At 46.2% G+C, this 22,649-nt stretch overlaps 1 protein-coding gene across 4 annotated transcripts in view; it reads left to right on the forward strand.

The window, feature by feature from the left end:
* The window catches only part of nsd1b (nuclear receptor binding SET domain protein 1b), a 45,748-nt gene that overhangs the window by 20,036 nt on the left and 3,063 nt on the right, over positions 1–22,649 (forward strand). For all 4 annotated transcript variants that reach the window (XM_034098503.2, XM_034098502.2, XM_034098504.2 and 1 more), the window contains exons 11-23: positions 238–375; positions 1,077–1,200; positions 2,021–2,221; positions 3,024–3,203; positions 7,729–7,885; positions 8,301–8,506; positions 8,592–8,704; positions 9,139–9,285; positions 13,085–13,207; positions 13,289–13,405; positions 20,520–20,661; positions 20,803–20,909; positions 22,241–22,433. In XM_034098503.2, the coding sequence (XP_033954394.1) occupies positions 238–375; positions 1,077–1,200; positions 2,021–2,221; positions 3,024–3,203; positions 7,729–7,885; positions 8,301–8,506; positions 8,592–8,704; positions 9,139–9,285; positions 13,085–13,207; positions 13,289–13,405; positions 20,520–20,661; positions 20,803–20,909; positions 22,241–22,433 (1,948 nt within the window). The remainder of the gene's footprint in view (positions 1–237; positions 376–1,076; positions 1,201–2,020; positions 2,222–3,023; positions 3,204–7,728; positions 7,886–8,300; positions 8,507–8,591; positions 8,705–9,138; positions 9,286–13,084; positions 13,208–13,288; positions 13,406–20,519; positions 20,662–20,802; positions 20,910–22,240; positions 22,434–22,649) is intronic.

Genomic DNA, 22,649 nt, shown 5'->3' on the forward strand with positions numbered 1-22,649 from the left:
ATTTTATTTTTTTATTAGAAAATGTGCTAGTTACATTTTATTTACAATATAAACATAATATACACACGGAAAAGAGCTATTCCACAGGTCCTTTATGGACACGTTTTTTTGATCTATATAAAACACAACTCGTAAAAATAAAGAACACTCCACCACCATAACCAAAATACATAAATCAATAAACAAGAAAAACATACAAAACTCATACAAATCACAATAACACCTTCTTTTCTTTAGGCTGAGCCGTCCTGCTTGGATCACAGGTTCTCCTCCATGAATGACGACTTGTCGCTGTGTGACGATCCTCTGTCACCCTCAAGGAAGATCATAGGGGACCGAGGGGGTCCTGCATCCTTAAAGGAGAACATATGTCAGGTGAGCTTCCTCCTAAAGTCCCAATGTACTGATGAAGAAAGTTATAATGAAACTTGTGCTTTTCAAATATGGAAAAATGTATTACACCGTAGTATTCATGTGTTAATAAGCCCACTTTTAAAATAAATTCAGTCAATTCATGCTGAAAACATTTTCTAACAAATCTTAGCTTGAAATAGACCCTTCATATTTCATCTTATTATAATCACTCTGAGGCGAAGAAGATAAATGAAACCCTATAGAGAGCTGTGATGTGGGCGTTTTTTTCTTAAAGCATATTAATGTATCGAGCCTAATTAACTACATTTTGTTAACTTAACTTTCGAGGCGATATACCTCACCTCTATAAGTGGCCCAGCCCTTCGTATATTTTTCTGTATGTGGCCCCCGTGAAAAAAGTGTGGACACCCCTGATCTACAGCAGATTGTCTTCAGTGACTGTAATGTTATGTTAAATGTCTGGTTCCTTGTTTCTCATATTTGTCCTTGTTGATTTTGTCAGATAAAGCTGCATTGATGCAAGAACATTGTCATACTTGATCTGGCAATAAAGTATTATAATGTCATTTTGTATAATAAAATCACAATTCACCAATAAAACTTCACAGAAAATAGAAACACACCTTTACCTTCACAGCTTCTCATTATTACGCCTATGTTATGAGTGTGTGTTTTAAAGTGTTTTTTTTTTGGTGTCTCAGGTGTGTGAGAAGACGGGGGAGCTGCTGCTGTGTGAGGGTCAGTGCTGTGGAGCCTTCCACCTGGCCTGCATCTCTCTGGCTCAGGCGCCCAAAGGGAAGTTTGTCTGTCCGGAGTGCAAATCAGGTAAATCAACGGGAAGTAGTGGAGTACAAATACTTTGTTACTGTACTTAGGTACATTTTTCTGGTATCAGTACTCTACTCCACTACTTATTGATCTACTTTTTACATGTTGAACTCAAATACCTGTACTTTCTACTTCCTACATGTTGAACTCAAATACCTGTACTTTCTACTTCTTACATGTTGAACTCAAATACCTGTACTTTCTACTTCTTACATGTTGAACTCAAATACCTGTACTTTCTACTTCCTACATGTTGAACTCAAATACCTGTACTTTCTACTTCTCTCATTTCCCAAACAGCTGGTTCCTTTAGTCTGAATGTGTGTTGGTGCGTGATCATTATTATTTAGAGTCATTGCGTGCCTATTGATTTGAACACGATCCGTGTATCCATCACTTCCTGGTCTTCTCTAAAGAAGAGGGACCAATGGAAACGTTGTCATGTTGCCGTTGTTCACCATGGAAACATTCATTAGCTAACAATGACATTATTGTTCTATTAATATAAAGGGAGGTCAGGTACTATTTAAAACAGCTGCTAGTTATGGGTACTTTTTACTGAAGTACATTTCAAAGCCTCTTTACTTTGACTTGAGTAAAGAAGTTTAGTCAGTACTTCTACTTTTACCAGAGTATTTTCAAACACGAGTATCTGTACTTCTACTTGAGTAAAGGATGCGTGTACTTTTGCCATCTCTGCCTGTAACTCGGCTGAATTAATATAATGCCAGTTTCCATTGGGGTCCGTTTAACTGTTTGCAAAATAACAAAAAAGCAATTTGATTTTTGTTCTTAATTTTGTATTTCTCCTCCCCAGGAGTCCACACCTGCTTTGTGTGCAAAAAGCGCAGTGCTGACGTTCGGCGATGTATGATTCCTGTGTGCGGGAAGTTTTATCACGGAGAGTGTATCGCCAACTTCGCCCCGACCGCACCTGTGAACCGAGGTTTCCGCTGCTCCATCCACGTCTGTCTCACCTGCTTCATCACCAACCCCAACAGCCCCTCCGTCTCCAAAGGTAGAAGATTGTTGGGAAAATACTGAATGTACTCTTCCAATATCAGAGTAGCACAAGATAACTGTAGCTGTGTACATGACAGGATGTGTGATGACCTAGAAGAGCATCAGGACTGTTTGAGGCAGATGATAGCTATGTGATTAACATGATGATTCAGCCTCTATTGAGATAGACATATGACAAGCATGCTCATTTCTGACGTGGAGCTAATCTGAAGTAAACATTGAATACTGCTTTCTATTCCTCCATCTTGTGACTGTGTAACTCCCTCTCTTGGATATCAGCATGTGAAGAACTCTGTTCAGGAACTAGTTGATGCTCTGTATGTGATGACTCCTTCCATTCTGGGATCAGAAATACATGGATCCTGAGATTGAAGCTCAAGCCGGTGACGACAAGGGATATTTTTCTATCGTCCAATATGATGAGGACAGAAAACATGTATTGTTTGCAGTTGTTCTCACCGTTAGAGCCCTGAGAGTAGGCGTTACGCTCTCGCCTCCGTCTTCAGCCACTGCACCTTGGTGGACGCCGGCCGGTGGATTTTACACACCAGCTTCGCCTGGCCGCCCACCACAGCTGTAGTGTTTTCTGGGTAACCTGGGTTAATCAGAGGCCTGGAAACCCGCAGATCTGGATGAAAAACGACTTCCATTCTTGAGGATCAGAAATACATGGATCCTGAGATTGAAGCTCAAGCCGGTGACGAGTGAGAGTTTTCTAACAAAGATGTTTTAGGGTAATGACCTCTGTTTGTCTGTTGCACCTTCCCTGCTCTGACTGTCCGTGTATCCTTCTGCAGGTCGTCTGGTTCGCTGCGTGCGCTGCCCGGTAGCCTATCATGCGACAGACCTGTGCATGGCCGCCGGCACCGTCGTCCTCTCCAACAACAGCATCATCTGTCCCAACCACTTCACCCCCCGCCGCGGAGTCAAGAACCACGAGCACGTCAACGTCAGCTGGTGCTTCGTCTGCACCGAAGGTACGGATTTTGACCAGCAATTTGCTTACTTTGTTATTTTGAAGTGTAGACAAAAGGATTACAGAAAATAGTAGTAACCTTAAAGGTCACCTATTAGGCAAAATCCACTTCTCCATGTCTCCTGAACACATGTTGATCTAGATCTCCATGTCTCCTGAACACATGTTGATCTAGATCTCCATGTCTCCTGAACACATGTTGATCTAGATCTCCATGTCTCCTGAACACATGTTGATCTAGATCTCCATGTCTCCTGAACACATGTTGATCTAGATCTCCATGTCTCCTGAACACATGTTGATCTAGATCAACATGTGTTCAGGAGACATGTTGATCTAGATCTCCATGTCTCCTGAACACATGTTGATCTAGATCTCCATGTCTCCTGAACACATGTTGATCTAGATCTCCATGTCTCCTGAACACATGTTGATCTAGATCTCCATGTCTCCTGAACACATGTTGATCTAGATCTCCATGTCTCCTGAACACATGTTGATCTAGATCTCCATGTCTCCTGAACACATGTTGATCTAGATCTCCATGTCTCCTGAACACATGTTGATCTAGATCTCCATGTCTCCTGAACACATGTTGATCTAGATCTCCATGTCTCCTGAACACATGTTGATCTAGATCTCCATGTCTCCTGAACACATGTTGATCTAGATCTCCATGTCTCCTGAACACATGTTGATCTAGATCTCCATGTCTCCTGAACACATGTTGATCTAGATCTCCATGTCTCCTGAACACATGTTGATCTAGATCTCCATGTCTCCTGAACACATGTTGATCTAGATCTCCATGTCTCCTGAACACATGTTGATCTAGATCTCCATGTCTCCTGAACACATGTTGATCTAGATCTCCATGTCTCCTGAACACATGTTGATCTAGATCTCCATGTCTCCTGAACACATGTTGATCTAGATCAACATGTCTCCTGAACACATGTTGATCTAGATCAACATGTCTCCTGAACACATGTTGATCTAGATCAACATGTGTCCCCTCTTCTTCACGTCTCTTCTACATCAACATGTGTCCCCTCTTCTTCACGTCTCTTCTACATCAACATGTGTCCCCTCTTCTTCACGTCTCTTCTACATCAACATGTGTCCCCTCTTCTTCACGTCTCTTCTACATCAACATGTGTCCCCTCTTCTTCACGTCTCTTCTACATCAACATGTGTCCCCTCTTCTTCACGTCTCTTCTACATCAACATGTGTCCCCTCTTCTTCATGTCTCTTCTACATCAACATGTGCCCCCCTCTTCCGCATGTCTCTTCTACATTGTTACGTCTCGCGAGAGGTCCCAGGTTCAGATCCCGGACGAGCCCCCATTGGTTATGTCCCCACTAAGGTCTAGGGCAGGGGTTCTCAAACGTTTTGTTTATGCGGACCACTATTTATTATCAAGGGTTTTCGCGGACCACCTCATATGCAAACCATACAAATAAGTACATATATAAACGTAGTGTTAAAACGCCAATATTTTTTTATAGTTAATCATAGACAATCAAAAGTAAATTGAAGCCTATCTGATACTTTTGTGACCGGTGTCTGTCTGCGTTGTGTATGTTTCTCAAAGAGGACGGCGGACGGTATTTGAATTAGGTCATCCCAAACAATGCCACAAGTGCGCACAAAATGGGCAGACAGGTCGACAAAAAACTACCGGTATGCTTTAGTTACTGTGCTGCAACAAGCAGATGGTGCTGCGCTCAACACACAGACTCAAAACAATGGACACACAGGCATATAAGTAACAAACAATGGATAGGCCTACTGTAAGTTGCATAAAGGCTTGAGCTAGTATTGCTACTAAGCAGACAGGACTGTTTCTCTCTCTCTCTCTCTCTATCTCCACTTTCAAAATCTATTTAAATCTCAAAACAAACTCCCAAAGTTGTCCTGAAATTAACTTATTAAACGAAACGAAAAATATAGCCTACTCAGGGGTGGATCTAGAAAAATATTCATGGTGTGGCAGGAGGGTGGCAGGAGATTTTGAGGGGTGGCATCCCCTGGCAGAAGTATATGCTGATTTAATCGCAGTCAATGTTAACTTGGAAAGCCAAAATATTGATATTTTAACTAAATAACATTAGGTGACATTATTGTGGCACATCAGTAAAGCCTTAAATAGAAATATATAAGATGGCAGACATAATTGAATGCATTTTAACTGGACAATAACTGAATTAGTTTGTTTCACTCTTAGACCAGGGGTACCAAATGTATGCAGACTGCTGCAATAAGTACATTAATTAACTGTCATCGAAGTTTGTCTGAATTAATATGATAATATTAACAATTATATTATTCCTATCAGCTGTCAATCACTGTTATGATGCGGTGATTACCATTCTGTTCAGCAAAACACCTCACAAACTGATTAAGATCCAAAGCTTTAGTGCGTTTTGATTCAATGCTGAGTACAGCCAAACTTTACAGTCTCTTCTCTGTCATTGTAGACCGCAAATACGTCATTCCTTCCGTCTACAGTACTTGGGTCCGGATGCTTCTCGTTTTGCGCTGTCCTGTTCAAATGAAATCGCCGCCAATCATATTTCCACACTCGCGCCAGGGCCGGGGGAGGGGTTACAAGGCTTGTGTCTTGTGGTGCATTCACTTGCACTCGGACATTAGAGATTTTCTCTCATAAATGTCCGATGAGCCCAACGACCACTACCCCACTGCCTGATATCATTAGAAAGCTAGGAATCTCCTCTTTCCTGACAGTGTATACAACTCAAAATGTGTCTTCAGGTCAATGAGACTGATTTTGATAGAGCTAGTCACATATGAGGTGGTCCCCGAAAATCCTTGATAATAAAAAGTGGATTTTATTTAGCTTTTTTCCACGGACCACCTGCAGTACCCTCGCGGACCACAGTTTGAGAACCGCTGGTCTAGAGGACCTGGAGACAATAACACATCACAACCAATAATTATGAGGGAGTCAGCATAAAGGTTGACAAAAGGTTTATTCCTTGAACAACCTAACTGAACCGAAGTTTAACAGAAATACTCTTTGTGTGAGGAGGAGGAGTAGTCAAAGGATTGTGCCAAACAAAAGAAACGAGCATAACAAAACCAGGCCTATCTCTACATCTATCCTTTGAAACCAAAACTCAAACAAAAACCCTCACTAACTAAACTACAAAGAAGTTGACAAAACAATATACAGGGGTGGCAACAATCCGCTAACCTAGTGTGTCTAAACATTAATTAGCTACGTGGTGAGAAATGAACAGGGTACCCCAGACTTACCTAACTCCTCCACCTCTCAACACACACACTTTCAACAAGGTCAGACAATACAAGGAGCATGAGTTGCTAAACACTGCAGTCAATTGCAGGCTCCTCAATCAGCAACAGGCCCAGAGTGAGAGAGAGAAGACTTCCTGGGTGCCTCCTTTATGGTCGGCCCTGGCTGCTGATAGGCCAGCTGAGGGTGAGAGGATCCAATCAGCCATCAGACTCAGGTGCACAGGCAGATACCGATCAGCTGCTGATTAGCTGTGCAGAAGACAGGGAGAAGAGAGAAACACAGGAGGGAAGGAAAACCACACAAGTACAGCCTGCCTGGCACGTAACATACATCAACATGTGTCCCCTCTTCCTCATGTCTCTTCTACATCAACATGTGTCCCCTCTTCCTCATGTCTCTTCTACATCAACATGTGTCCCCTCTTCTCCATGTCTCTTCTACATCAACATGTGTCCCCTCTTCCCCATGTCTCTTCTACATCAACATATGTCCCCTCTTCTTCATGTCTCTTCTACATCAACATGTGTCCCCTCTTCCCCATGTCTCTTCTACATCATGTGTCCCCTCTTCTCCATGTCTCTTCTACATCAACATGTGTCCCCTCTTCTTCATGTCTCTTCTACATCAACATGTGTCCCCTCTTCTTCATGTCTCTTCTACATCAACATGTGTCCCCTCTTCTTCATGTCTCTTCTACATCAACATGTGTCCCCTCTGTGGAAAGAGACTCTGAAAGTTTCAGGAACAAAGATTCTCTCTCTTTTTGATCCATTTCTATAAAAACCTGTCTGAAAATGAGCTGATCAGATTTTGGCCACTTTATGATGTCATAACGATGTGTTGGCTTGTGTAACCATTAGCCAATCAGCAACCAAGCCAAGGTAACCCCCCCCCCCCCCCACCTTATCACCTGCATCTCCTCTAGAGCACCATTGTGTCCTTTGTAACCAAATGTCTCTCAGAGGGGCGTGGGGAGGGGCTCCTTATTTTCATCTAAAGTAACAGACAGAGAATCAGCACTTTGGAAACAGGGCTGAAACAGAGGGGATTATGGGTAATGCTGCAATGATCTGTTTGGTGTTTGGAGCCAAACACTTCAGAGACAGGTTCTGTATATATCTGAGACCTGTGATATATTGATGAAAAACAGTATAATAGGGGACCTTTAATGTAGCTCTAGCCAACCTTCACGCCCACTAAAACAATCACCAGTTTTCACGATGTGTCCTCCTCCCGTCCCGCAGGAGGCAGTCTGCTGTGCTGCGAGTCCTGTCCCGCTGCGTTTCACCGCGAGTGTCTGAATATGGAGATGCCTAAAGGAAGCTGGTTCTGCAACGACTGCAAGGCCGGGAAGAAACCTCACTACAAGGACATCCTCTGGGTGAAGGTCGGCCGCTACAGGTCAGTGCTTCCCCTTTTTTACAGAATTAAAAGTCACCTCAGGCTGAATTATAATAACTCTGTTCATTCACCCGTGGATCTTAGAACAGCAAACTCCCTTGAAATGTTTAAAACAAATTAAAAACCTATCTTTTTAATATGGCTTTTAATTTGGGTTAACTTTCAATTCTCACTAGTATCATTGTCCATGTTTTACTGTATTTTTCTTTTTTAAATTGTTTTATTTGAACCTATTTTAATTTCTTGTCCGCTTTAATTCACGGGGATTTCATTAGGATCACTGTAGATGTTTTATCTTGTTCTGTATCTATTTTAATATTATTTTAATAATGTTGTAATGTTTTCTGTAAAGCACTTCGGGCTGCTTTGTGCATGAAAGGCGCTATAACAAAATGGTTTCTCCTGTTCCATAAAGGTGGTGGCCAGCGGAGGTCAGCCATCCCAAATCGATCCCAGAGAACATCCTGCGCATGAGGCACGACGTCGGGGAGTTTCCGGTCCACTTCTTCGGCTCCAACGACTACCTGTGGACCTATCAGGCGCGCGTCTTCCCGTACATGGACGTGGACGCCAACAGCAAAGAGAAGATGGGGAAAGGAGTGGACGCAACCTACAGGAAAGGTAATCAGTGTGCTCAGCAAAATGGCTGCTTGTTGTTTCTTTGGTTTTACCTGGAGATGGTCTGACTGTTGGTCTTCCTCCTCAGCGTTGGAGGAGGCGGCTGTTCGGTTTCGGGAGCTGCAGGGAGAGAAGGAGCTCCGGCAGCTGCAGGAGGACAGGAAGAACGACAGGAAGCCTCCGCCGTACAAACACATCAAGGTCAGGAAGGACACTTGTGGCTTTACTTCGTAGTGATTCAATTATGAGATGAATTATGAGTTTCTCATATATTTTTTTTTTAAATGTATTCTACTATTTCAACAATTACACAGTTTATAGATCCGAAAAAACAGAATGAGTAGAAGCGGGACGGCAGAAAGCATAGCTTAAAAAAACAAGTCCATGTTCAGATAACAAGACAGTTTCATTTCTCATCCTATTTTTATATAAGCTATGATAATTATGATAATAGTTATTATAATTATTATTGATATTATCATTATCGTATATCCATATAATCTTTTTCTAAGTTAAGCCAAAGGCACTTAAAGGCATATAAGACTGTTCCCCATGAAAAATGTGGCTCTTTGATTAAATAAGGATGGATTAGATGGTGGTACTGATGTGTCATTTCACCTTTCTGACTCTTTCAGGTGAACCGACCAATAGGAAAGGTTCAGATCTTCACGGCCGACCTATCAGAGATCCCGCGCTGTAACTGCAAGGCGTCAGACGAGAGTCCGTGTGGGATGGACTCTGAGTGCATCAACCGCATGCTGCTCTACGAGTGTCACCCTCAGGTACAGAAAGCAGAACTTCCACAGCCGGTTTAGAGATCTATAGATGGACACAAAGAATAATTAAAGCGCTTTGTGTCCAAGTAGCAGAAATATGCATTTAAAATACACTTACATAAAGGGTTGTAATAGTATACCGGTATCACAGGTTAATCTTACATGCTAGAGTCTCATTGCATTTATTTCGTTCAACAGGAGATGTACAGCTTTCTTATTTTGTACACCCTCCTTAGTTATTATAATAAAGTGTTCAGCAAGAGGAGCATTTTAGAGACTGTTGAAAACAAAGTCAAATAAAACAATTTGTCCAAAACTGTTCAAGTCACCTATTATGCAAAATCCACTTGTTCATGTCTCTTCTACATCAACATGTGTCCCCTCTTCTTCATGTCTCTTCTACATCAACATGTGTCCCCTCTTCTTCATGTCTCTTCTACATCAACATGTGTCCCCTCTTCTTCATGTCTCTTCTACATCACCATGTGTCCCCTCTTCTCCATGTCTCTTCTACATCAACATGTGTCCCCTCTTCTTCATGTCTCTTCTACATCAACATGTGTCCCCTCTTCTTCATGTCTCTTCTACATCAACATGTGTCCCCTCTTCTTCATGTCTCTTCTACATCAACATGTGTCCCCTCTTCTTTATGTCTCTTCTACATCAACATGTGTCCCCTCTTCTTCATGTCTCTTCTACATCAACATGTGTCCCCTCTTCTTCATGTCTCTTCTACATCAACATGTGTCCCCTCTTCTTCATGTCTCTTCTACATCAACATGTGTCCCCTCTTCTTCATGTCTCTTCTACATCAACATGTGTCCCCTCTTCTTCATGTCTCTTCTACATCACCATGTGTCCCCTCTTCTACATCAACATGTGTCCCCTCTTCTTCATGTCTCTTCTACATCAACATGTGTCCCCTCTTCTTCATGTCTCTTCTACATCAACATGTGTCCCCTCTTCTTCACGTCTCTTCTACATCAACATGTGTCCCCTCTTCTTCATGTCTCTCCTACATCAACATGTGTCCCCTCTTCTTCACGTCTCTTCTACATCAACATGTGTCCCCTCTTCTTCATGTCTCTCCTACATCAACATGTGTCCCCTCTTCTTCACGTCTCTTCTACATCAACATGTGTCCCCTCTTCTTCACGTCTCTTCTACATCAACATGTGTCCCCTCTTCCTCATGTCTCTTCTTCATCAACATGTGTCCCCTCTTCTTCACGTCTCTTCTACATCAACATGTGTCCCCTCTTCTTCACGTCTCTTCTACATCAACATGTGTCCCCTCTTCCTCATGTCTCTTCTTCATCAACATGTGTCCCCTCTTCTTCACGTCTCTTCTACATCAACATGTGTCCCCTCTTCCTCATGTCTCTTCTTCATCAACATGTGTCCCCTCTTCTTCACGTCTCTTCTACATCAACATGTGTCCCCTCTTCTCCATGTCTCTTCTACATCAACATGTGTCCCCTCTTCTCCATGTCTCTCCTACATCAACATGTGTCCCCTCTTCTTCATGTCTTTTCTACATCAACATGTGTCCCCTCTTCTCCATGTCTCTTCTACATCAACATGTGTCCCCTCTTCTCCATGTCTCTTCTACATCAACATGTGTCCCCTCTTCTCCATGTCTCTTCTACATCAACATGTGTCCCCTCCTCTTCATGTCTCTTCTACATCAACATGTGTCCCCTCTTCTTCATGTATCTTCTACATCAACATGTGTCCCCTCTTCTTCATGTCTCTTCTACAGCAACATGTGTCCCCTCTTCTTCATGTCTCTTCTACATCAACATGTGTCCCCTCCTCTTCATGTCTCTTCTACATCAACATGTGTCCCCTCTTCTTCATGTCTCTTCTACAGCAACATGTGTCGCCTCTTCTTCATGTCTCTTCTACATCAACATGTGTCCCCTCTTCTTCATGTCTCTTCTACATCAACATGTGTCCCCTCTTCCTCATGTCTCTTCTTCATCAACATGTGTCCCCTCTTCCTCATGTCTCTTCTACATCAACATGTGTCCCCTCTTCTTCATGTCTCTTCTACATCAACATGTGTCCCCTCTTCTCCATGTCTCTTCTACATCAACATGTGTCCCCTCTTCTTCACGTCTCTTCTACATCAACATGTGTCCCCTCTTCTTCACGTCTCTTCTACATCAACATGTGTCCCCTCTTCTTCACGTCTCTCCTACATCAACATGTGTCCCCTCTTCTTCACGTCTCTTCTACATCAACATGTGTCCCCTCTTCTTCACGTCTCTTCTACATCAACATGTGTCCCCTCTTCCTCACGTCTCTTCTTCATCAACATGTGTCCCCTCTTCTTCACGTCTCTTCTACATCAACATGTGTCCCCTCTTCCTCATGTCTCTTCTTCATCAACATGTGTCCCCTCTTCTTCACGTCTCTTCTACATCAACATGTGTCCCCTCTTCTTCACGTCTCCTCTACATCAACATGTGTCCCCTCTTCTCCATGTCTCTTCTACATCAACATGTGTCCCCTCTTCTTCATGTCTCTTCTACATCAACATGTGTCCCCTCCTCTTCATGTCTCTTCTACATCAACATGTGTCCCCTCTTCTTCATGTATCTTCTACATCAACATGTGTCCCCTCTTCTTCATGTCTCTTCTACAGCAACATGTGTCCCCTCTTCTTCATGTCTCTTCTACATCAACATGTGTCCCCTCCTCTTCATGTCTCTTCTACATCAACATGTGTCCCCTCTTCTTCATGTCTCTTCTACAGCAACATGTGTCGCCTCTTCTTCATGTCTCTTCTACATCAACATGTGTCCCCTCTTCTTCATGTCTCTTCTACATCAACATGTGTCCCCTCTTCCTCATGTCTCTTCTTCATCAACATGTGTCCCCTCTTCTTCATGTCTCTTCTACATCAACATGTGTCCCCTCTTCTTCATGTCTCTTCTACATCAACATGTGTCCCCTCTTCTCCATGTCTCTTCTACATCAACATGTGTCCCCTCTTCTTCACGTCTCTTCTACATCAACATGTGTCCCCTCTTCTTCACGTCTCTTCTACATCAACATGTGTCCCCTCTTCTTCACGTCTCTCCTACATCAACATGTGTCCCCTCTTCTTCACGTCTCTTCTACATCAACATGTGTCCCCTCTTCTTCACGTCTCTTCTACATCAACATGTGTCCCCTCTTCCTCACGTCTCTTCTTCATCAACATGTGTCCCCTCTTCTTCACGTCTCTTCTACATCAACATGTGTCCCCTCTTCCTCATGTCTCTTCTTCATCAACATGTGTCCCCTCTTCTTCACGTCTCTTCTACATCAACATGTGTCCCCTCTTCTTCACGTCTCCTCTACATCAACATGTGTCCCCTCTGTGGAAAGAGACTCTGAAAGTTTCAGGAACAAAGATTCTCTCTCTTTTTGATCCTGAAAATGAGCTGATCAGATGTTGGCCACTTTATGATGTCATAACGATGTGTTGTCTTGTGTAACCATTAGCCAATCAGCAACCAAGGTAACCCCCCCCCCCCTTATCACCTGAATCTCCTCCTAGCCAAATCTCTCTCTGAGGGGCGTGGGGAGGGGCTCCTTGTTTTCATCTAAAGTAACAGACAGAGAATCAGCACTTTGGAAACAGGGCTGAAACAGAGGGGATTATGGGTAATGCTGCAATGATCTGTTTGGTGTTTCAGCCAATCAGAGACAGGCTCTGTATATATCTGAGACCTGTGATATATTGATGAAAAACAGTATAATGGGGGACCTTTTAAATCGAAACAAAATGCTGAAAGACGTTGAAATGTTTTCAGGTTTGCCCGGCGGGGGAGCGCTGCCTGAATCAGGCGTTCAGCAAGCGTCAGTACAGCCAGGTGGAGATCTTCAGGACGCTGTCCCGAGGGTGGGGGCTGCGCTGCGCCCACGACATCAAGAAGGTAGCAACACTACTGTCATCAACACTGCTGATACTACTCAGTGTTTACTTCCCAGAGGATTAATAATGTTACATGTTTCAGGGTCACTTTGTGAGTGAGTACGTCGGGGAGGTGATCGACGAGGAGGAGTGCCGCTCCAGGATCAGACAGGCTCAGGAGACCGACATCTGTAACTTCTACATGCTGACTCTGGACAAGGTACAGCTGCAGAGAGTGTGTGTTAAAGTGTGTATTCATGAAAAACCCTGGTTGAGACGTCGGAACCAGAAATCTGGTGATAATTGTACCGTCGTTTCAAAGCGCCACCTAAGTGTGTTGCTGTTGCGTGTTTGTGACCAATGATTCAGATCAGCCTCTTGATTTGAAAGCTTCCTCTTTGCTCGATGGTAATAATATATTTAATTGATATAGTGCTTCTCATCTGCCAAGACAAATCTCGAAGTGCTTCACAACAAGGGATACTGATACACTTTGAGAAATTAAACAAATAATTGTAATAATAATAAGAAATCAAAAAATAAAATAGAGTACAAAAATAAAAGTCGGAGATAGCGATAAAAATGGCAGTACTCCAGGTGTACCATGCTCAAAGTTTATTGGAAGGCATGCCGAAAGAAGAGGGTCTTAAGGCCGGTTTTGAAGACCTCGGTGGAAGGGGCAGATCTTGGTACACTGTGTTACCAAGTTTCATGAACATCAGGGCAGGAGTTCTATTTCGTCCCTACTGACCGCCAGAGGCGGTGCTTTAGCACTGGATATGTCCATCGCGCGCATGCGCAGCTCGAGTACCAATAACAACAAAGTCACCTGTGACCCACGTGACACCGGCTATATCAGCCGGTATTGTCAGAGGATCTGTTCCTTTTCATCTTCTCGCTGTGCGAGGGTACCGTGGCTACGTTTTCGTAGCCTACAGCGTTCAGGTTTGAACGTTTGATCTGAGGGATTTCTCTGCAAACAGCTGGCCGCGTGAAGCTTCGCGACTGACAGTCGGAGCTACGGGTCGTTAGACGCGTCCTCCAGGAGCTGTGGCCGGCTGTGCAGAGCCGCGACAGACAGGTTTGTGTCAGCTTGTTGCTAGTGATGGCTGTGTTTCCACACCCGCTCCCAGCCAAGTTGTCCTGATTACCGTCTTATTGTTTGTGGCTTAGACTTTCTGGTGACGACAGTGTTCCGCTTCCTCTCCCATAAAGTTGCCCTTATGCTCTTTTGAAAGTTCTGGTTGTGGCGTTGTGCCCGAGCTATCATTAGCATTTGAGTCCCAGCTTTGGCTGCGTCCCTCATTCGATTTAGTATGGAAAGCCAAGAGTGTCATACTTTAAACCCGTTTTTCGTTTAGATGCAGAAAGTAAGGTAAGTACTTTCTATTTTCTAGAAGCTATTATCTGGTCTTAACATTTGTGTTCTGACTTGGTCGCTTGTTTGTTAGCAGCAGCCGCTTGGCTAACACCTTGCTGTTGAGCTTAACTATTAACTCAGGGCAGTGCTCCCGCTCCCTGTAGCATAGGGTTTGATTGCAGTAGCGCTAGTTCGTTGTATTACTGCTCCTAGTACTAGACTCCTAGCACTAGGATGATCTGCAGAGAACATCTTCACGGCGGGTGCTGTGTGCTCGGCATGTGCGGTTACTACTGTAACCAGACACGGTTCTATGTGGGCTGTTCTCTTTCTTAGAAGCTAATTATCTGGTCTTAACATTGTATTCTGACTTGGTTGCTTGATTGTTAGCAGCAGCCGCTTGGCTAACACCTTGCATGTACGGTTAAGCTTCATTATTTAACTCAGCCGGTGAGGGCAGTGCTCTCGCTGCTGCTCCCGGTAAACGCATGGTATGGTTGCAGTAGCGCTATATCGTGGTATTTACTGCTCCTAGTACTAGACTCCTAGCACTAGGACGATATGCAGAGAACAATCTTCACTGTGTGTGCGTGTGCTCTGCATGTATGGCCATTAAGGAGGATTTCATCCTCCCAATATTATATTGTCTAGTGGGCAGCCGTTGGCTGACACTTTTAGGCACCGGCCACAGTTACTATTGTAACTAAGGTTCTAAGCCGTAAGTACTGGCCATAATTACTACTGTAACTACGGTTCCAAGCTGTGTAAGTACTGGCCATAGTTAATACTGTAACTACGGGGTTAAGCCGTAAGTACTGGCCATAGTTACTACTGTAACTACGGTTCCAAGCCGTGCACGTACTGGCCATAGGCAATACCGTAACTACGGCTCTATGCCGTGTAATGGCCATAGTTACTACTGTAACTACGGTTCTAAACCATGTAAGTACTGGCCATAGTTACTACTGTAACTACGGTTCCAAGCCGTGCAAGTACTGGCCAGAGTTACTACTGTAACTACGGCTCTATGCTGTGTAAGTATCCAAGCCGTGCAAGTACTGGCCAGAGTTACGACTGTAACGACGGTGCTAAGCCGTGTAAGTACTGGCCATAGTTACTACTGTAACTACGGTTAGATGCCGTGTGAGCCCTGGCCATGGTTACTGCTGTAACTACGGCTCTGTGCTATTCTATTCTTTAGAAGCTAGTTATCTGGTCTTAAACATGTGTGTTATTTGACTTGATCTCGCTTGATCGTTAGCAGCAGCCGCTCGGCTAACGTCTTGCGTATACTGTTAGCTTCTTTATTTTACCCAGCTAGGTGAAGGCAGTGCTCTCGCTCCCGCTCCCTCTACCGGTAATGCGGATGTAGCTACATCCATTTTTCTGTTCGGCGAGTAGTAGCACCGCTCTACTCTTCCCGTTCAGCAGGTAGCCGGTGAAGGCTGTGTTCCCGCTCCCGGTTACACTGCATCTGGCGTTCGACTCTAACTTAACCAGTGAAGGCAGTTCTCGCCCCCACTCCTGGTAGACGCCAAACGGCCTCGTTTTTCCGTTAAGCAGGTAGCCGGTGAAGGCTGTGTTCCCGCACCCGCTCCCGGTTACGCTGCATCTGGCATTCGTCTCTAACTCGACCAGTGAAGGCAGTGTTCTCGCCCCCGCTCCTGGTGGACGCGGAACTGCCTTGTTTCTCCGTTAAGCAGGTAGCCGGTGAAGGCTGTGTTCCCGCACCCGCTCCCGGTTACACTGCATCTGGCATTCGTCTCTAACTCAACCAGTGAAGGCAGTTCTCGCCCCCGCTCCTGGTAGATGCCAAACTGCCTTGTTTTTCTGTTAAGCAGGTAGCTGGTGAAGGCTGTGTTCCCGCACCCGCTCCCGGTTACACTGCATCTGGCATTCGTCTCTAACTCAACCAGTGAAGGCAGTTCTTGCCCCCGCTCCTGGTAGACGCCAAACTGCCTTGTTTTTCTGTTAAGCAGGTAGCTGGTGAAGGCTGTGTTCCCGCACCCGCTCCCGGTTACGCTGCATCTGGCATTCGTCTCTAACTCAACCAGTGAAGGCAGTGTTCTCGCCCCCGCTCCTGGTAGACGCTAAACTGCCTTGTTTATTCTGTTAAGCAGGTAGCTGGTGAAGGCTGCGTTCCCGCACCCGCTCCCGGTTACGCTGCATCTGGCATTCGTCTTAATTTAACCAGTGAAGGCAGTGTTCTCGCCCCCGCTCCTGGTAGACGCTAAACTGCCTGGTTCCGTTAAGCAGGTAGCTGGTGAAGGCTGTGTTCCCGCACCCGCTCCCGGTTACGCTGCATCTGGCACTCGCCTCTAGCTCAGCCAGTGAAGGCAGTGTTTTCGCCCCCGCTCTTGGTAAACTGCCTTATTTACTAATCCAGCTAGGTGAAGGCAGTGATCTCGCTCCCGCTCCCTCTGCCGTAAACGTGGGTGTAATTACATCCCTCTTTCTGTTCGGCGAGTAGCAGCAACGCTCTACTCTTTCCATTAAGCAGGTAGCTGGTGAAGGCTGTGTTCCCGCACCCGCTCCTGGCTACGCTGCATCTGGCTACCTACAGAATGGTTCATTCATGTAGCGCCTGTAGGGTTTCTCTTGAGCCCGAGGACGGCCACGACCGCTGCCCCTCCTGCCTCGGCCGCTTCTGGCGGTCAGTGGGGACGAAATTCGAGCATCTGAGGGAGGTTCTCACGGTAAACGCCTGCATGAGCTGTAGCTGCATGCCTCGGGTGCTCAGAGTGGCTCGAATCACGAACTCCTCCAGATCAATTCGGCCGTTCCCGGCGACTTGAGGGAGCGATGGCTTTGTGTGCTCCCCCCAATAGAAGGACTAGAAATAGGCTGTCCTCTAAAGTGGATCGGCTAGCTGCCGATAGGGGCATGATGAAGTCGCCTCTTGGCCCTTCAGCCTGGGCCCGGTGTAGGGGCTGCTAACCCCCCCTTCGGTGGGCGCCCCTCCTTCGGTTGGCGCCCCTCCTTCGGTTGGCGCCCCTCCTTCGGCTGACGCACCTCCTCCGGTTGACGGAGAGTCCTCCGTCGCGTACCAGTCGAGCCAGGGGAGCTGTTTAGATCAGCTGCCCTCGGAGGCACTGGAGTGTGCCGCCCAAGCTAGGCAGACCAGGCAGCAGCACTCGGGTCCTCGCAGACCTGTGCCCACTCCCAGCAGGCCCAGGGGCCACTCTAGCAGCCGCACTCAGCCGCTGGATTACAGGGGTGGTCTGCAGAGGTCTTAGCGGCCCACTCAACCGCCTCCCAATGACTTTCGTGCCCCATGTCGCCCGCCTTCCAGGCGGCCTCGTGCCCCAGAGCCTGACCGGAACCCCCCAAGAGGCTCCAGGGTCCGGGGGGCTGGGCTCTGAAATCTCGAGGGTGGTCGGCGGCTGCTTTCCCAGCAGCAGCTCAGTTTCTGGGCAGTCTGTACTTCCGTCCCTTGGGTGGTTTTCACCTTAACCCAGGGGTACGGACCGCAGCTCCGGCCCCTAGCCTTCGGCTGGGTCTAATTGACAGTCGTCAGCGATCCGGCAGGGGCCCTACCTCTGGGCCAAGAGTTGTCCGTCCTTTTGTCCAAGGACGCAATCAACCCAGTAAGACCCTCTGCTTAGCCAGGGGGTTCTACTCGGCATACTTTCTCGTTAGCAAGAAAGTCGGCGGATTTCGCCCGATCTTGGACCTCAGAGGAATCAACAGATTCCTGAAGGTGCTGCCATTCTATATGCTGACTACTGCATACGCACAGGTGGAGTGGTTCCTAACCGAGGGATGCCTACTTCCACGTGGGCCGGGCAAGAGGGTGCCTTATATTCAGTTCCTCCGGCCCTTGGGCAGACTGGCAGCTGCCTCGGCCGCTGGGCCCTTAGGCCCGCTGTCGTTGTGCCCCATGCAGATGTGGCTGAACAGCCTTCACTTGGACGCCAAGTGGCACAGGCACAGTGAAGTCAGGGTGTCGCAGCATTGCTCCACTCTCCGTCACGCTGGAGGGGCAGGGCCTATCTCTGGTAGGCGTGCCCATGGGCGCCATCCCATCCCGCCAGGAGACCATCACCATAGGTGCATGTCTCTCAGGGTGGGGTGCAGTGCGGCAGGGCAGGACCGTTCAGGGTCAGTGGTCTGCCCAGCAGAGTGCGCGCCGGGTCAACGTGCTAGAGCTTCGGGCCGTGCAGCTTGCACTCACGCACTTTCTACCCCAACTGGGGGGCAAGAATGTGCGTGTTCCTTGGGGACAGCATGTACGTTGTTGCTTAGACAACAGTCCCTTCTAGATAGTGGACGTTCTCACTCCACTCTGAATTTATGTGGCTGCGATTCTGCCCGACATGTTCGGGTCGACGGCGCCACGGCGGGGTGCCACAGGTCGGTGTCCCTCTTTATGAGAGGGGCTTTACGGCAGCGTCCCCCTTGCACCCCGAGGGCTCCGGCTTGGGACCTGCCCTTGCTGCCGGATGCCCTATCACCTCCTCCCTTCGAGCCCCTGGCCCAGGTGGGGCTTAGGTGGCTGCCCACAAAGGCAGCATTTCTGCTTGCCATAGCCTCAGGGAAGCGAGTCGGGGAGTTGCATGTCCTCTCCATAAACAATACATGCCCGAGGTGGGACTCTCATGCGTTGCCCTTTGGGCAAATGTGGCATTCCCGCCCGGGGTCCTTCCACAAACTCACTTCAATCAGCCTGCCCAGCTGGCACGCTTTGACATTCAGGAGTACGGCACATCGAAGTTGCTGTGCCCGGGGGGTGCCCAAAGGGCGTATATCAAGGCTACTGCCTGTATACGGCAGGAGGAGCAACTCTTGAGTTTGCCCTGGCGGCACTAAAGGAGGTTAGGCCCTCTAACCAGTGGCTTCCCCACTGGGTTGTCGATACCATCTCACAGGCTTACGGGGCCAGTGGCTGCCCCCTGCCACCAGGCTGAGATGCCACTCTACAAGGAGCATCTCAACATATTGGGCTGCCCTGAGAGGGGTGCCCCTGGAGACCATCTGCGCCGCGGCGTCGTGGGCGTCTTCTGGCACATTCTCCAGTTGTCATCAGGTCAATGTCGCCACTCCCCATTCTTTGGGCGTGGTCCTTTTGCCGAGCTCCGCTGCTTCCAGTGGTGAGCAAGGGCTTGGATTCTTCATGACATTGTTGGTATAGGTCATCCAGTGCTAAAGCACCGCCTCTGGCGGTCAGTAGGGACGAAATAGAACGATAGTTACGGCTGTAACTACGGTTCTATGAGTCCCGGATGACCGCCAGAGTTCCCTGTCACTCAGAATTCTTGTGTGCTCGCGAGAAGATTCGGGGAACAGATCCTCTGACAATACCGGCTGATATAGCCGGTGTCACGTGGGTCACAGGTGGCTTTGTTGTTATTGGTACTCGAGCTGCGCATGCGCGCGATGGACATATCCAGTGCTAAAGCACCGCCTCTGGCGGTCATCCGGGACTCATAGAACCGTAGTTACAGCCGTAACTATCGGTTTACCTGCTGACAAACACACAAACAAACCAAGCTTAACACACATAATTATTCCGTAAAAACGATCCAAATTTGTTTTAGGAAAGATTTAAAATGAAAAAATGCTTGTGAAGTTGACTTTTAGACTATATCATAAAAATAGACGTCTTAAATATATTATTTATTTTACGGGAGAATTATAAGACACGATCAAAAAGGCCATTTGAACTAAACAAGAACCAAGACCAGGACCTCTTTGTGCTAACACATGTTAACACTACTGGTTGGAGATTGCTCCATTTAAATGTGTACAATTTTACAAAACATTTCCCAGATTTGTGACTTTTCAGTAGAAACAATTGTCGGTTCTCCAGTAAATACCATCAACCTCTATCCACTGCTGATCAGTCAGACGGGCAAAGGGAAAGTCTGGCCAAGATACCAACAAGTCTCTGCTCGCACTGGCTGTAGCATTGGCATGACAACAGTATTTAAAGTGTGGAAGCTGCAGTTTCATCTGTTGTGTCTCCGTTTGTCAGGATCGAGTCATCGACGCGGGTCCGAAGGGGAACGAGGCTCGCTTCATGAACCACTGCTGTCAGCCCAACTGTGAGACGCAGAAGTGGACGGTGAGCGGAGACACCAGGGTGGGTCTGTTCGCTCTCATCGACGTCGCTGCAGGTAAATATAACCGCTGACACGAGGGAGTTTGGTCAAACATCGACCATTCAGTATTTGGTCAACGAAGAACCTCGTCACGTTTAATGGAAACACTGGTAAATGAGGAATTCTGACGTGGAGGTATTTTGTGTTTGCGTGCAGGCACAGAGCTCACCTTCAACTACAACCTGGAGTGTTTGGGGAACGGGAAGACAGTCTGTAAATGTGGAGCTCCGAACTGCAGCGGCTTCCTGGGGGTCAGGCCAAAGGTCAGTGTTTCACTTTTCAGATCAAAAATCTTTTTATTACGTTTCTACAATGCATAACCAGGGGCTTGTCATTTAGAAATCGAAAGCAAAATGTATGCATATACAAATGAAACAATGGTTTTTACTGCTTATATGTACAAAGGGAAACATAAAGAACATCGGAAAACACAAACAAACAATAACAACGACTAAAGTAATCCCCTACATTCATTTAGATGCATTCCACACTCGGTAAAATGATCTGTTAATGGTATTGTGTGTGTGTGTGTTTGTATGTGTGTGTGTGTGTGTGTGTGTGTGTGTGTGTGTGTGTGTGTGTGTGTGTGTGTGTGTGTGTGTGTGTGTGTGTGTGTGTGTGTGTGTGTGTGTGTGTGTGTGTGTGTTTAAGACCCCTCAAAGCGCTTTACATACTACATGCCGTTCACCCATTCACACCCAGTCATACAGCGCAGTGTTGCTTTCTCTAGGACCTAACATTCACACACATTCACACACCGTTGGCCATCAGGAGCAACTCAGGGGGGTGTGTGTGTGTGTGTGTGTGTGTGTGTGTGTGTGTGTGTGTGTGTGTGTGTGTGTGTGTGTGTGTGTGTGTGTTTTACATGCATATATATTAATTTAACAATATTTCTGGTGTCTGAGGCTCACTGGCGGTTTACTTTTATATACAGTAGGATGCTTTTAGATCAATATTACTCCTGCATTCATGTATATTTAGCATGTTACTTCTGTAGATGTACAATAGTGTGCTAATTCCTTTATATACAGTAGGGTTGTGGGTAGTGTATTCTACAGCAATGCACCAGATATGGTATCGAAGCATTTTACAATTGATGCAAGGCAAATGAGGCTTTTAAAAAAAGTAGATTTTACTTCATCCCTTGGTTCAGAACAGACTTTCAGTGTTGTGAAGAAGTATGTAAGTAAGAATGTACTTAAATACTTGAAGTTACCACTAACTGAGGTAAGACTTCTTATTATTATATATTTAAGGACCATGCATACAAATACATTAATCTCAAAAAAGAGAGAAATGATGCCAGATTTGAGCTAATAGCTAATTTCTCCTTAAAAAAGCACATCATAATTTAGTCTCATCAAAACAAAGGCTTTTCAAAAAGTAGATTTGACTTCATCCCTCGGTTCAGAACAGACTTTCCGTGTTGTGAAGAAGTTCAAAGGTGCTCAGATAAAGTAGAAGTATTTAAAACAAATGACTGAATTCTAAATGTATACAGTCACCACGACCTGAGGTAAGACTTTTCTAAAGGGGCACATCATAATTGAGTCTCATCAATAAAAAGCTATGTTAAAATCTTCCCTCTGAACAGAACAACCCTCCATCTGACGATAAAGGGCGAAAGATGAAGAGGAGGGGTAAGAGGAAGAAGGTGCCGGTGACCAAAGAGCGGGAGGACGAGTGTTTCAGCTGCGGAGATGGAGGACAGATGGTCTCCTGTAAGAGGCCCGGCTGCCCCAAGGTTTACCACGCAGACTGCCTGAACCTCACCAAGAGGCCCGCAGGTCAGTCATGCACAGACGGAGAGATCCAAATACCGTTTCCCACAATCCTGAAGACACAAACCTCTCTGGGTTTCTCCAACTGGGGATGTGTCAATCAGGAGAGACTTCGTGTTATGTTTAAAGAACATTTATTCACGCCATATGATTGAAATATTAATAGTGTTTGGCGATTAGACCCCAATCCTGATATCATATATCTAAAGGGGGAAGTGAGTA

Source organism: Pseudochaenichthys georgianus, chromosome 14 (assembly GCF_902827115.2).
Source record: "Pseudochaenichthys georgianus chromosome 14, fPseGeo1.2, whole genome shotgun sequence".
Lineage (NCBI taxonomy): Eukaryota > Metazoa > Chordata > Actinopteri > Perciformes > Channichthyidae > Pseudochaenichthys > Pseudochaenichthys georgianus.